This window comes from Phalacrocorax aristotelis, chromosome 1 (genome assembly GCF_949628215.1).
Source record: "Phalacrocorax aristotelis chromosome 1, bGulAri2.1, whole genome shotgun sequence".
NCBI classification, from domain to species: domain Eukaryota; kingdom Metazoa; phylum Chordata; class Aves; order Suliformes; family Phalacrocoracidae; genus Phalacrocorax; species Phalacrocorax aristotelis.
Genome location: NC_134276.1, coordinates 213950381 through 213966096, shown reverse-complemented (window position 1 = coordinate 213966096; position 15716 = coordinate 213950381). Strand labels below are relative to the sequence as shown.

The following is a 15716-nucleotide window of genomic DNA, read 5'->3' as shown; positions in this document are numbered from 1 at the left end:
ACTTCGGGCAGAAGTAAAAAGCTGATCAGTGGGGTTATCGCTATGGTGGGTGCATTAAGTGGGTGCAGGATCCTTGGCTGGCCACGGAGCAACAGAGTTGCCAACATGATACAAGCGTGACTGCAGGATGCATTGCAGGAGGTAATTTTAGCAGAGAGAGTGGACGTGTCTGGGCCATCATATGCAAACCTGATGATACTTCATCTGAAATGTTATATCGAGTTCTTGAAGGCAGCTTGTATTCGGGAAGGGTGAATTGGGAAGAGCAGGTGCAGAGGAGGGCTCGGAGCTCTGTTAGGGGGAGCATAGGGGAGCCTGTGTTATGCTGGGAGAAGAGAGGAGAGGAGAGCAACTTTGTGTGTTTAGTCTAGCATGTGAAGAGGGGATATGATTGCTGGCTACAAATACATCAGGCGAGTAAACATTTTGGAGGGAGAGAGCTATTCAAGCTAAAGAACAATGTTGGCACAAAAACAAATGGGAATTATTTAGCTATGATTGTAGGCTGGAAATTCAAAGAGGCTGTTGTGCCACCAGAGCAGTGAGATCCTGGAGCAGGGTAGTGGTGGGGACGAAAAGATTAACCGGTTTTAAGATGAAGTTCAATAAATTTGTGAGTGGGATTAGGTCACTAGACTCCTTTGCCCAGGAAGGGGTGTTTGTGGGGATTTGCCATAGCGATGAAACGGAGAATGGGCTGTTGAGCTCCGTGTGCGCCAGCTGAAGGTCAACACGCTTATGTGGAAGTTGTTCCATTTGTATGAGACCAGGCAGTGACCATAAAAATGGATGATATCTTGGAATAAGTGTTCAAAGTTCATTTTTCTTGGTGGAGAAGAATACCACATCGCAGGCAATTTCTCACATGAAAATATTTGGGGTTTTTTATAATTTCAGGTTTAAGTCCTGGAGTCTTCTCACTCACAGAATTGCTAGGGGCTCCGCTGGCACTCTGCAAACGCACAAGTTGGTCATTGCATGTATTTGTGGAGCTTGTATTTGCCAATACGACTTGTTTGCACAGAATAAAATATTCAGCAGGGCATAAGAGATAAAAACTAAATTTCCCTTTCTAAAAGTACTATGGGAATTAGGCTGCATTACAGAGCTTAAATTACACTGATTCTCCTCCAGGGTTGGAATAAAGTTTTCAAAATCACCTCTAATCTGTGAAGAATCTAAACCATATGGAAATCTTCCTAATTCCCCTGGGTGTTTTTGACACTGTTACCCATAGATCTTAGAGTGGTTCATTTTTTTTCTGGTGCAACAAGCTCAGTTCCAGGTGTGAGATTTTTCCATAATAAAATAGTTACACCACTTAACTTTCTAGCGTCAAGGAACTTATATCAATAAAGGAATATCAATGCTAATAAATAACAGTATCACTCATAATAATCCAAGTGAGCTGTACTATTTTTAATTATGTCAGTGCAGCTGATGGTGTCATTTTCCTATGTACAAAGACCCCTTTAGCTCCTGCTCCTTGCTTAAAAATGGGTCATGGGTTCAGAAAAGAACTAGGAATTTTCAAATGTTTTTCCTTTGGGCAGAGAAACAGCTTCTTTGGAGCTCTGCCTCTGAGAAACAAAGATTGCTGTGATTTTTTTACTAGACCTTTCAAAGTACTGATACAGGATTTTTTTGGTGCTCATCACCCATAGCAATCATTCAGCCCTGTGGCTCATATCCTATTTTTGAAAAGCCATTTCCTTTCGGTGCACATGTCTTTTGCCTGTGTTTATATGAGGCGGTCAATGGGGCTTTCAGCCGTAAGGATCAGAATGAAATCAAATAAATTACTTCCAAAGATAGGAAACCATTTCACACCTTGGAGTCTCATTTTGCTCCAGATGTAGCGTGTTACAGCTCATGCCAGTTAGAGCCGATCATAAACGAACTGACCTATTGCGACACTTAAAATCTTGGCATAATTTGCGCTTTGCCTGCAAGCTGACAATTCGTTTTCATCCTGTTTGGGTTTGCAGCTGTAGCTGTGAATGGGGTGATTGCCCCAGAGTAATGATGAAAATGGGTTTTCATTCATGCTATCATTATGAAGAGGTGTATCGATACATACGTTCAATTATAAATGAGCCAAGGTTCTGCAAGAAATACAGTTCCTGCTAGCATTTAAAAAGAAATCCAAAGAGAATTTAGGTTGGACACAACCAGATACACAATCATTACATTAATTCTGGTGTTGTTTTTTTTTTTTAAAGGGAGTGGTAACGTTTAGTATGATTTATGGAGGGTCTTGTTACCACATCTATTCCAAGGGTTTTCTCACACCCCTTCATTCTGGAGGAACTATTTTGATTCAAAAACAACTTTAATTGACTTTTTATCTTTCAGCGTAGAGCATGTTTGTGATACGTTGTCAGGCAAGCAGCCTGCAGAGAAGTGTAATTCTTGTCTCGGGCCTCTGAGTGTGTTGATGGTGGTTGACGTTCACTTGCATTTGATTACCACAAAAATATTAATCCAGCCTCGGTTTTAGAATTTCTGAATTGGGGTGGGGAAGGAGGTGAAATTTTGTCTTATTTAGTATTGTACTTGCAGACTTCTGTTATACAAGTGCTGATTTTGGAAGCATATCAAAAACACATTTGGGAAAGAAGATAACAATATACGTATGTCCAATGTAGAGTTTAAATCCTAGCAGGGACCTAGGTACCGGGAGGATCGAAGCTTTGCTGTAGTGAGTACCGCCTACTCGCAGTGTGCTCTGTGCCTCACTTTTCCTGTCTATAATATAGAGGTCATAAATCTTGCCATCATTTACATAGTGTTTTGATATCAGGTTTCTCTCCAAGTCTGAAGTAACATTAATTATTAGTCGTGGGACTGCTATTTCCCTTTGATTCTCCCCACCTCCCTATTGCCATGTATGCAGCCCCTTCTTCAGGACGGAGGACAGGCTAATCCACCCTCGCTGAGATTACTCCATCGCCTCTAATGGTGTAGCACAAAGCCATTCATTTCTCCACTCTGGAGTCTAAAGTCTCTGAGTTTCATTAGCCCAAGGGAGTGGTAGGCCCAAGCGTGCTCCCAAATGCCGATCTCCTGTTTTGATAACTGAGCTCTAAAATCAAGATGAACAAGCTGCCCTATATACAGAACGTGTCCTAATTGCACACTTCAAGCAAACGAGCCAATCAATGAGCGTGTGTCGCCCGCTAATGAATATTTGTCGTTTTGGAAGATTTTGTATGTGATGTTCCATGTAGCTTCTGCAGTTATTAGCAGACTGGCTTCGAAGACACTGTTCAGGAGAACCTGGCTTTATCTAGACCAAGAGACTATGTAATTTAATTTCATACGTTAGCTGGGCATGGTCACTCTTATTCAAATTATATTGGCTAATACTTCTTTAAAACTGTTTACGCTGTGTGAGAAGTTGTGTTTAAAATCCTATTAGCTAATACATTTCCTAGTCTAGACTTAGGGAGGTTTGACTCCCAGAAGAACTCATAGCAGGGCTTTGTTTACTTGGAGGGGGTAGAAGAGGGAAGCGGGGAATGAAGGGGTAATGATGTTTGAAACCTCCAAATGACTTTTGCTGTGCCAAATATTTTGCTGTCTGTCCTTCTCCTTGCTTTTATTATTGCTAAGATTTTTTTTAATTGAGAGGTGGCCCTCAAGTTTTGAGGATAACTTTGGAAACCGTGGGAGTATTGCTGCCAACCAAGGGGCGTTCGGCGTTGGGAGCCGGGGATTTCTGTGGGAGCAATGGAAGGAGGAAAGCACAGAATACGCATCTGAGTGGGGTGGCCAGTCTGGCAGGAGCCCCGGGGAGCCATGTGCTAAGACTTTCACTGAACCAGAAATAACACATCATGGCCTTTCAAGAGCCAAAGAGAGAACTTTCTCGGTAGGAGATAACAGTGGCTTCTCAGATACACCCTGATAACAGGAGAAAGAGGCTGGATTTGATGTGTAGATGGCTCCCTGGATGGCCTGATAATAGGACTTCCTTCCTTCTGCAAGTCACAGACAATTTAAGTTGTGAGTCCTGCACTTCGATGCACAGTCTAGCACCTTACTGACACACAAAAAGAGCCTGAGCTCCCAGGTTAGGTACCTGAAGCAATCACTAGGACACCAAGTGGTGTGCATGCCTTCAGTGTTGCTCTTTTAGAGCCTTTTAGATTCACTCTAAGTTTCTAAACTTCCTTGGGTTTGGTTTTCTTCCCCTGGTCACTCATAGTAGGCCTCAGAAGGTAGGTGTGATGCTACAGTCGGCAGGTTAGGCAGGAGTACCAAACCCATTTCTGTGTTTCCTTTTACTAAGTCTGTTTTTACTCTAACTTGCCCTAGTTCTGATTTAGTAGTGCAAGTGGCATATCTCAGGAGAAAAACACTATCCTCTCAGCCAAGTATTAATTACTGTATAATTCCAAGCCTTTCTCACATGATGGCCTGGATTATTGACTTGAAATTCAGACAATGTCTCCAGTCATAGTGATACTGTCTTTTGAATATCATAAGAGAGTTGCAGTAAACTCTAAAGTTGAACGTATGATTCCCATTGACAGTGGAGCTGGACTTTCCTGGTTCTCAGGACTTGTTGCAATTTGATTTTCATCATGGTTTTCCTACTGATGTCTCCGTTTTATGCTTTCTTAAGATATCCTCCTCCCTGGAATGTCTAACCTTTCTTTAAATCACCTTCTTCCTACAGTCCCATCACAAATCAATTGCACTCCCACAGTTACCATTCAAATATAAATAAGTTAGTTAAATGATTTACCAAAATGTGGTAAAACAAATAGACCTATCCTCTGTTTTGTTTGGGGTTTTTTTTTGTTTTGTTTTCTAAAACATCCTTTTCCTTCTCTTTATGTTTCTAATCTAGAGCCTTATAGTAAAGGCTTTTTCTGTCTTGTCCGTTAAATTGCATGCACATCAATAACACTGTGTCAACATTCATTAATAAACGTCGGATCCTCTGTGTATCCCCCTTCCTGGGCAAGATTATTCTATACTGTGTATTTACTAGAGCTACATCCTGTCTACTTCAGCTACTCGAGTAAGTAGCAATATTTTAACTGCTGAGTATATAGTGTGCGTCATTTATTTGTCCTGACTAGATCCACTGCTGATTTCATAAATATTTGGGGAAAGAAATACCAAACTAGCAAATATTTGGAGAACCCCCTAATGTAGGATCTTAAGAGGATGATACCGTCTCTCAGTTTGAAGATTAAAATCAGTGCTGTTCACAGCTGATTAACTTTCCTTTCCAATCATAGAATCACAGAATGGTTTAGGTTGGAAGGGACCTTACAGATCATCTAGTTCCAGGCCCCTGCCACGGCCAGGGACACCTTCCACTAGACCAGGTTGCTCAAAGCCCCGTCCAGCCTGACCTTGAGCACTTCCAGTGATGGGGCATCCACAACTCTGGGTGACCTGTTCCAGTGCCTCACCACCCTCATAGTGAAGAAACCACCCTCACGGTGAAGAATATTTCCCACAAATTGAGCTGGCGTAATAAAACTTAACGAAACAAGGTTTAGTAAAGCCACAGAGAATATTTATATGACAGCGAGCAATAGAGTGGCTCAGGCTGTCCTGGCATTCACTTTGTAATGGCTTTGTGCTTTATCCTGTCCAATGGATGGGTGTAGGAATAACAACAGTCCTTGTGTTGAGTTGCAGCAACCTCTTTGATGACTCAAAGGTGATGTGAATTAGCTGCGTTATGTTTTCTTTATGTCTAGTCTGTGATCGATCATTGCTTTCTTTCCTATCAATATTAACGAGTCTCATTTTTGCTCCTACAGAGTCATCAGCAAAGTGGTGCCAGCTCCAGAGGCCAAACCTTCCACTCCTGTGAGCCGGCCCAAAACACCTCCACCTGTGCCGTCACCAGTACCAGCTCCCGTTCACGTCACCCCTCCTCCAGCCCCAGCTCCTCCTCCTCCACAGGCTACCGTCTCACCAGTCCTGATCCCACCGCCCTCTCCAGCCGTCTCGGCAGCAGGAGGCTCCAAAGCTCCGGTTAGGAGCGTGGTGACCGAGACCGTCAGTACTTACGTGGTAGGTAACGCATACTGCCATGCTTTGTTCCAGTGCCAGTGGCATTCATCTCTTGAGTTGTTGAGCTCCTGGGTGACTCATTGTCTCAGACTGGGCTTGTGATGTTGCTCTCTGTCAAGCTGCTCTTTATCTGGCCCTTGCTTCCGTGCATGTGTTTTGAGGGGTTAATAATTAAAACACTACTACTTGGACTGAATTCTTTTTTGTGTTCCCAGTTCAATGTTTAAGTTTCTTCTAAAAAGTCCAATTACATCCCACTTGGTATTTTCTGCTAACTGAGCTAGAGCATTTATTTTTGGAGGTGGAGATTTTTTTATGGATGCTTTTAAAAGTGCTGAATTGAAACCTCAAATGTCAAACTTGCCATAGATTTTGCTGTCAGTCAGGTGAAGTACAAAACCCTCATACAACATCAAGAATTTGACTTAGCCGTCATTTGAAATGTGGAGAGTCCAGAGAGTCCACTAGTCTCTTTTCTGGTTTCCTCAACGTACAGAAATTGTAAATGTTTGTACATCTCAGAAAGTCTGTAGGTAGTTCATTAGTCTACAGTTCATTAGTCTGTTTGACACATGCTCTGAGCTTGGCCTCTCTCTGGCAGCATTAAGACTTCTTCATTTCTTTAGAAAAGCACCCCATCCAACATGACGTAGGAACTGCATTCTCTAAAAGAACACGGGCACGCCTCTGGGCAGGACTAGAATTGGTGCGCTACTGAAAATTTCTGCTTTCTATGCAGTGTGAAATGCAAGTCCTGACCGTTTCTGCTCATTCAAGAGCAGCAGATACCATTAACAAGGGTAGCAGTGTTGTTATCCTCCCTGTCCTGGCTAAGTTCCAGCTTGGTTGGTGACACCTTGCTTATCTGTAGTGGGTGGCAGTTCAAGAACCTCACCATTTAAAACACCTGAAACTTGTTTTTGTTACAGAATTTCCTGTGCCTTAATTGCAACGTACGCATGATTTTTTAATTGCTTTTTTTAATTGCTGTTTTTATAATGATTCCTAGTGTAAATCTACCCTGCCATTTGCAATGGAAACGGTGCTCGTCCCTGCTGGACTTAAACTGTTGTATCATGTTACTGGTCTCTATTTAAACAGCTGCTACATTTCACTCCCGAGGTGGTTACAGCTCTAGACAACCAACCACACATAGGCTGTGCGTATCTTTAGGGTGCAGGATACACATCCTCACCTTCTGTACCACAGGTGTAAATGCAGTGTCGCTCACGTATTACAGTAGTGCCCAGAAGCTTGGAAATTCACTCTAAGAGAGAAGCATTTCCAAAATACATCCAATTTTCTTCAGTAAGTATTAAAAAGCGAATAATTTAGAGATTATGCTAGCTTAAAGAAAGAAAACTTAGAACTTTTCCTCGGTAATTCTAGTGGTAACACTCTCAGCACCTTATGGAGAGTTCAGAGGACACGTAGGCTCCAGTTTATTTCTTTTTTTTACAACATTATAGTTGAAACCAGGGCTTTACTGCATTGGGGTCCAACTGTTTGCACAGGCAAAGAGACTCCTGATGTGAGACATAAGTCAAAAAGCTGAGAGAGAGGTTGAGGAAGAAGGGAATAATTAATAACTATTAGCCCCTTGTACAAAGGGCATCCGGGACACAGAATGATGAAATGGCTTTCCCCAGGTGGCCTGGGAAAGCTGGTGTGACAGGGGTCCACAACGCCCTTCTGCAGGGGAGGACAGGGGGATGATCTTGTAGCTTAAAAATAAGACAGGATGTGGGATCTCCCCGTAGGATAGCATCTCAGTAAGTGTGCTCTGATCATTAACTCTCAGCGGTTTGTACTGAAATAGCACTAGGCAGTCACATACTGCCCCTCCTTCCCCGACCCTTGGCTCATTAAGGAATGAGAAGTTACGCAATATTTTTAACATCCTCATCCAGCAGTCCAATTCCTTGTTCAACAAACAGTCAGAAGTTTCAGTGATGATAAACCACCTTGTCCCTCTCCAGCCCCTGAAAGCCTGAGACAGGTGTTCTGCAGACAAACATCCTCCCTGAAAAACTAAGTTTGGAAGAGTTAGGGTATCTGTCTTCTAAAGGAGCGACATCAGGCAGCGCTGCCGGCACCTGGCACTGCCAGTGCCTGAAACAGGCAGCCTCGTGGACGTGGTACCTGCCAAGAGCCAGTGTCCGAGCCGGAGGATGCCGCGGCTGCAGCCAGGTTGCTCAAGCAGGTTGTAAAGGGCTGTAGGTGTCAACCTGACGGCCCACAGCGTCGCTTCTCTGCAGCACCGTGGCACAGCATCTCCTCCTTCCCAGCAGGATTACCCCACGGAAAAGACTACAGTCCTCTTCACCCCAAGCGCAGACAGTTTTACCTGTGGAGCAGATGCTTCTCTACCAACTTAAAATGACTTTGCAGATGTGAGATTAGATGAGTAGATAGGAATGATTATTGCAGTCAATCAGCTTGAAAATCGAGTTCATTGTATGACGTTGCCTGCTCCATTTCACTGTTGGGGAGGGGATTGTTCCCTGTTTAATAATCCTGGGCTTTGCATTTTCTAGTTTTAAAACGCAAAAAGAAAAAAATCAGGGCTTTAAGAGGAGTCAGTCAAGAGTGATGTGTTGGTTGCAGCTCTGGTACATTCCTATTGATTTTTCAGGAAGTGGTGTAAGATGTACAGACCACCATGTGGTGGCTTTTTATTTTTTTCTAAGAGCATTTGGGGCTTTTCATCTACTACTTTTTAATATCATTTTTGCAAACAGTACAGATAGCAAAAGGTTATTGCCTTAGATGTCTGTAAATGCACTAATGCGCAAAAGCTGAGAACAAAGCAGTTCATGTTTTTGAGATTCAGTGATCATGTGCAAAGCTTCATCAAGGAATGATGAAATCAGGGTAATAACCCAGACGTTTTGTACTTTGTGTTGTTAATTGCACTTCTCCGGGTGGATTTCATGACATTTTACATGTATGTTTTTACCAAAGAACTGTTGAAGAAACCACTTGAAATTTAAAAATACAAATAATGGGTCTAGCGGGATATAAACCTGAAAAAAATTTCATAAAGCTCTGAATATGACGAATCCAGTAAGCAGCTGCCTAATACTGTAAATGATCTGCCTCTCTTGTTTCGTTTACCCTTTAGTAAATTGTACTGTGACATAGATGTCATAAGGGGAATGGAAAGTTACTCAGTAACAACTTTTTTTATATCCTGATCTTATCAGCTAGTTGAAGTTGAAGACTTTGGCTAATAAGTAATACGGCAATATATACACATGGCACTGTATATTTTACATGCATATAAGACTGTTATCTTACGCAGGGGGCTGCCTTTGCTCACTCTTGCCATTAACAGGGTAGAATTTAAAAAGTCGCGGTAGTATAGACAGAGAAGGAATTGTGGCCTTAAGCCCTGGCTGCTCTATGTGAGTGCCTGTGCTTAGGTCGGGTGGTATAACTGGCTGTACTGGTTTACAGGACAATGCAGAAAAATGCAGGCTTTTCTCGTCATGTACAGTATAGGAAAAGCAATTAAAACATAACGCCCAGCACTTATGATCAGGGAATTCATAAATAATGATGGTGGCCGCTGAGTAGCTTTGCCAGATAAGCAAGAAACTTGATTTTTTTTCTTTAAATGTCAGTTTTGCTGCTCGCTTAGCCCTGGAAACCAGCTAACTTTCCTTTTCTTTGCACCAGATCCGAGACGAGTGGGGTAACCAGATCTGGATCTGTCCTGGCTGTAACAAGCCAGATGATGGCAGTCCAATGATAGGTTGTGATGACTGCGATGATTGGTATCACTGGTAAGTTGCTCTCCTCCATCCTACTCTGCCGTTCCCTGGCATATTGGGGCTATATTATTAAAAACCTCTTCTTTTTTTATTGTTCGTGACGCCAGGAATATTTAAATGGCTTTAGTGTGTCCAATTTAATAATCTGGAAGATATTTTTATCTCTGTTTCTCTGGAATTTGAAAAAGCAGATTTTAAGCTGTGAAGGAGAGTTACTTTTTAATTAACAGCCATTGGTGATAACAGTTGTTTTTCAAACTGCTGGGAAATATTGCTGATTCCGGTCATTTTGTGAGAACTACAGGATTATGAGCGTAGTGTGTACAGATAGACGTTTCAAATTATGAAGCATTGTATGAACAGTAATATAAATGTCAACTCTTACAAAAGGGTTGGAGGGAATTAATCACTTTTGAGGTGCTTTCTTAAACAGCTGCATAAAATCATAAGGTTTTTTGCAGGTGTATTAAAGCAGCATTTGAAATTATTTTAAATCTAACCTATTAAACCTGAAAGTGCGCTCATATTTTCTATTAAAATAACTTATCTGAGTGTCCTTTCGATATTTTTTTTTGTTTGTTTCAAAGCAGGTGTTTGTTAGGTTTCCGTTCGACCATTATATTCACTAAGATAATGATAATATAATTGCGCCATTAATTTGAAGGCCAGATCCTGTCTCCCACTGAAAAGTTTAATGTCTTTGGGTAAGAGACAAAAGTGACGTTACTCCACGGCAACGGTACAATATTTTCCTGTCCTTCACAGGCCTTGCGTTGGGATTACGACCGCACCCCCGGAAGAGATACAGTGGTTCTGCTCCAAGTGTGCCAACAAAAAGAAGGATAAAAAACACAAGAAGAGGAAGCACAGGGCACACTGAAGGCTTTGCAGCGGACTGAAGTCGTGCGGTCGCTGTGGCACCTTCTGCCCTGACTCCGTTGTGGGGGGGATCCAGCCTGCTCGCGTCTCACCCTCCATCACCGACCGTCAGGGTTGTGACTCTGGAGTGAATCCGGGGCGAGGAGATGCTCTCCGTCGGGGGCTGCTGCGTTTCGCAGACCGCCCGAGCCCAGGGGGTTGGATTTTGGTACATTCTGATGGTGTCTTTCACCTACCGAGGGAAATTTGCACAGAGCGATACGAAGACTTTGGTAGTTCATGGTACCGCTCCCGCTCCTGTGGCTCGGCAGCAACAAAAATGAATGTTGTAAATACAGATATCTGTCCTATTCTTTCTCGATTTGTTATTAATCCCTCTCAAACCTTTGCAGTTAAGGTGCTGAGAGGAGGAGAAAATGTAAATTGCAGTAAGTTGCAAACTGAGGAGACCTGGAATGATTTCTGTAGTCTGGATGCAGTTCAGCCTCTAATCCTACTGAGCCAGATAATCATAACATGGAAATAAAAAGTGGCTGGTAAATATTTTTGTGATGAGAATATATGAAGCTTTTTTCCTTGATTTTTAGTACTAACATAAAATAAACATGTTCAAGCTTTTGTGATATATCTTCTATTTTTTAAAAAAAAAAAAAGGTTTCTATTGTGTCCATTTTTTTCTTCCGTGTGAATTTATTTCGGTGGACCTGTAATATATTTTATACTTTGGTTTTTGTTTTTTTTAGTCTTTGTCGATGTACCTTTCCATCGCTTGTACATTTCATTGGTGTGAAAAAACACTTCCCATTAAAAGATTTTCACACGTGTAAATACCTGATATTTATAAAGTACTTTTTTTTTTTAATTATTTTTTAGGGCTTGAGGATTTTTACTTTCGTTTGCCTGAGAATACAGACCTAGCAGCTATTAAAAGCCCGTGCGACGTACGCCCGTCCTTACGGCTTTAAGGGACTGGCGAGATGCGCCCCAGCGGCGCACGCGCGAGCCATCGGCCAGCACCGTAATTCGGCCTCGATTCAGATACTTAAACGTGTGGCAACTGCTTAAGAAGTGAGTAATCCTGTTGCCCGAGAGCTTAGGCCGGGGGGCTCTGCACTTTTGACGGTAGCTACAGTGTGTTAATCTGTAGCTGGAATTGAAACTTTTTTTTCTTTTTATTTTTTTTAACAAGTGGTTGTGAGTTTGCCAAAAGGGTCGGGCTCGCCCTTACATGGAGGAGATGCAGAATGGCGTCACGCCGAAGATGCACGACTCTGCTTCGTGTATCCCCTTGGAAAGACTAATAAAGCGAATACGTGTTGTCTTCCCCCTTGAAAATGAGGGGGGAAATTGCAGAGAAAAAAAAAAAACATTAGACAGTATTGGCTATTGTAGTGCAATGGGTCTCGGAGCTAAATGAAACATACGAATGAATGTGGGGGGGGAAAATTACACCTTTTGTTTCCAAAGCGGTTTTAGACTTGATTGGTTAATTTGGGGACATTTCTACTTGAAACCGTACACTGAGAAACATCTGATGTTTGAGAATATGGCCCTTTGACCTGTTGCACAGATATTAAGAGTTATTTTTTAAATGCATCCAAATTGATATTAATGAGAATGAATTAGTCATGTTTTTAAAAGTACCGGTCTAGTTAGGGAAATGAGGCTTTGCTGATAGAACTGTTAAATTGCAAATCAGTGGAGATATGGATGAAATTGGTTTATTAAAAGTGCACTGTTACTTACTTTGTTCAATGCCACCTCATTTATATTCTGTCCCTGCTAATTGCCAGTCAAGAAAGTTCTTGGGTTTGATTTTTATTTTATTTTATTTGCAATTGTTGGATGTTGCAGACCTGATTCTTGTTTTCTTTTCTACGTGTAATGTGCAGACATACAAAAACCACAGTCTTTGGTCATTTCTGGTCGCAATAATAAAGAACTAGCTTTTGGTAAGTTGTTTATCCATTTCCTCCTCCCCTCCGTTAATCAGAACTTCTCACATTTAATCAACTGGATTATTCAAGGTGCCGTGGGAGGGCTGAACTCGGCCGTTTCGATGGCCCTTCAGCTATTTCTGTGCATGCCCGTGTGTTGCTGCCGCTGGGTGGGTTTCCTACGCTGGGTTTTATGATTTTATAAATGACCCCTGTGGCAATAAAACCAAAGCATCATTTTCAGGAGGCTTGTGTGGCTGACGGGATTAGTAATGGGAGACGGGGCCCTTCACCTCCGGGTCATCGGTTTGAAGCCAGCCCTGGTCGTAGCTGTACAGAGCCTGCCTCCCCTTTCACTGACGCTGGTGCATATCGGGAATTGGTGGAATAAAAACATAATCGGCTTCCAAAAATAGTTACCCCCTGAGCAGCCGTGTGGCGTGGACCTTCCTTGCAGCCCCTCATACCACCCAGCGCTGAGCAAGCCCAGCTGCTTCCCCAGACGTTTGTATTTGCTGCCGTAACTTCACGGGTCGTGTTTCTTCTCCGTAAACTCCGCCGGAGTTAGGGCTGCTCCCTTGGTTCTCGGCTCAAATTTATGGTTGGGCATTTCTGTTCCTCTGAATCCATTAGTGATCTGGGTTTTGGACACCACCGTCCATGGGAAGAGGGCACGGCGGCGGGGTCGCAGGTTGGTTTGCTCGTTGGATGTCGTGGGGCAGCATCCGTGTCTCTGAATGGTCCTCCTGCCTCGGAGGGCAGCTTCATCCCAGAGGAAAGTCAGTTGTGAGCACTGCCTCTGGAAAACATCTCTTTCCATGGGTGGTTGGAGTAGAATTGCTTAAAGGTTTAGAAAGTAAAGAATTAAAAAGTTATCAGTGAGGAGAAGACAACTCACTGTCTGCCCGCGGTATAAAGAGAAGACAGACACAATTCTCCCCCCGTTACTGATGTACCGTACGTAGAGGACTGAAGCGGTACAGCACGTATTGGTGGCAAATACTCAAGAAAAGAGCGTAAAAGCTATTCCGTGAGAAAAACTTGTTGAATCCTGCCTTTACTTGGGGCCCGATTATTATCTGGAGTCAGTTGGGAGTCAGTTGGAGCTGTGTCGGTTTACACCAGCCCAGGAGCTGCCCACTCGTGCGGCCAACGCTGGGGCTGGGGAGCAGCTCCGTTTATTGTGAAATGAGGCGGGGTTTTATTTGCATCTTTTTTATCCTGTAAATCCTCCTTTAGGGCAGCCTGTGCCCGCAGGTCGCCGGAGAAAACAGCAGCACTGGGTGCTCGCTGCAAAGCGAGTTAGTCATTAGGCAAAATTGCAACTTGTTAATGAGTTTTGCACCCAGAGAAAGCTATGGTGTTAGTGTCGAGACGATAAGCACAAAGCTCAGAAATGGAAGAAACTATCTTGACTACTGATTTGTATTGGAGGACAGAGATATAAATGCAGAGCATCCATCCCCGGAGTAGCGGGGATGCGCTTTTCCTGAGATAATCTTCCTTCGGGGCTGTATGTCGTGCTCAAAGCATCATTTCTCTGCTTGACAAGGTGTTTCTCTTCTGAAGGTGTCCGCAGCTAAGTACAGTGAGGATCTTTATGCTCTGCAACTGATTTGTGATTCCAAATGTCCTGGAAGAGAAAAGAAAAAAGGGAAAAAAAAAAAAAAAAAAGAATGGGAGGGTATCAGAGCCTGCTGACTTTGTCTGGGCTTTCCAGAGATAAAATATAGAGTATTACTTCACTGTATCACCTAAACCTTCTTTGTTCTCCTTTCAATAGGACGATTAAACAAAGACCTACTAACCAAATTAAAGTATAAAATGAACGCTGAGATGTGGAAACCTTGCCAGGAAGAATGTTAATGAATGAAGTTCACTAAAGGCATGCTGGCTAAGTTTTCAATACAAATAGTTTTATGGCCAATCTCAGATCATAGCAGTTTCTTTAGAAGTTTTAAGTCTCAAAAGTAGATGAGTTTCCTTCGCCAGGGAATGAATTAGATAATGCTCTCAATAAACCCCCTCTTCGCAGTCTTGTCAGTCATGCTGCTTAGGAAACGCTCCCTTTCTTCTGGGGACTCTCGGATCAGCTGTAACCTAAAAAGTAGAAAGCTGCAATTAATCCGTGTGCGCTGTGTGGCAGAGGAGGCTGCAGCGGGAGATTTGCGGCCAGCGAACAGCTCCTACCTGGCTGGTGTGAGCAGGAGCCCCTAAACGAGAGCTCTGGCAGCTGATCCTCGAAGGGGCTGTTTCAGCCTCTTTAAGGTTTACGCCGGGTAAAGTGGGGAAAGACTTTTTAGCAGGGCCTGTTGTGATAGGTTTTAAACTAAAGGAAGGTAGATTCAGAGTAGATGGAAGAAATTCTTTACCATGAGGGTGGTAAAACACTGGCCCAGGTTGCCCAGAGAGGTGGTTGATGCCCCATCCGTGGAAACATTCAAGGTCAGGCAGGACGGGGCTCTGAGCAACCTGATCTGGTTGAAGACGTCCCTGCTCACGGCAGGGGGTTGGACTAGAAGACCCCTAAAGGTCCCAAACTGTTCTATGATTCTAAGATGCAGCCCTTCGTGCTTATGGAGGGACCTTTTGCACCAGGACTTTAAATCCTGTGATACCCTCCACAGAGAGAGAGGAGGAGAGCTGGAGGCTACTGGATCACCGTGCCCCCTCTGCCTGCTCCCCCTTGGCAGGTTCCCCTTAATTTTCCTTCCCATTTGTTTGCTCCAGAGACCCTGACCCTTAACTCAGGTTTCTGGTGGCCAGTGCTGAAACCACAGCAGCTCGGGGGCTGTTGGGTGCCTTGAACAAACCGGGACGTGCATTCAAAAGTGGTGGCACCGAAAAGGTGCTGATAGCGGAGATTTGGTGGAATATCGCTGCCTCGAGCTTTGACCAAGAAGGCCAATTTTTCAAAAAGCAAAATATCAAGTAAACCCATAATAGGTGGAAGATCTTCCATATGTTTTTTAAAACACACGGAGAAAGTTATTTCTTATGAACGCAACTCCCTGGTCTGTTCTTAATGTAAGCATTCCCGTAGGGACTTCGAAACGGATTTATAAAACCAAACAGAAAA

General features: G+C 43.2%; 1 protein-coding gene across 3 annotated transcripts in view; it reads left to right on the top strand.

Annotated features, from left to right (window-relative positions):
• TAF3 (TATA-box binding protein associated factor 3) overlaps positions 1-12656 on the top strand; it is a 119710-nt gene extending 107054 nt beyond the window's left edge. For all 3 annotated transcript variants that reach the window (XM_075081642.1, XM_075081644.1, XM_075081645.1), the window contains 3 exons: positions 5790-6045; positions 9727-9833; positions 10587-12656. In XM_075081642.1, coding sequence (XP_074937743.1) covers positions 5790-6045; positions 9727-9833; positions 10587-10701 — 478 coding nt within the window. In that variant the 3' untranslated portion in view covers positions 10702-12656. The remainder of the gene's footprint in view (positions 1-5789; positions 6046-9726; positions 9834-10586) is intronic.
• Positions 12657-15716: the final 3060 nt, after the last annotated feature.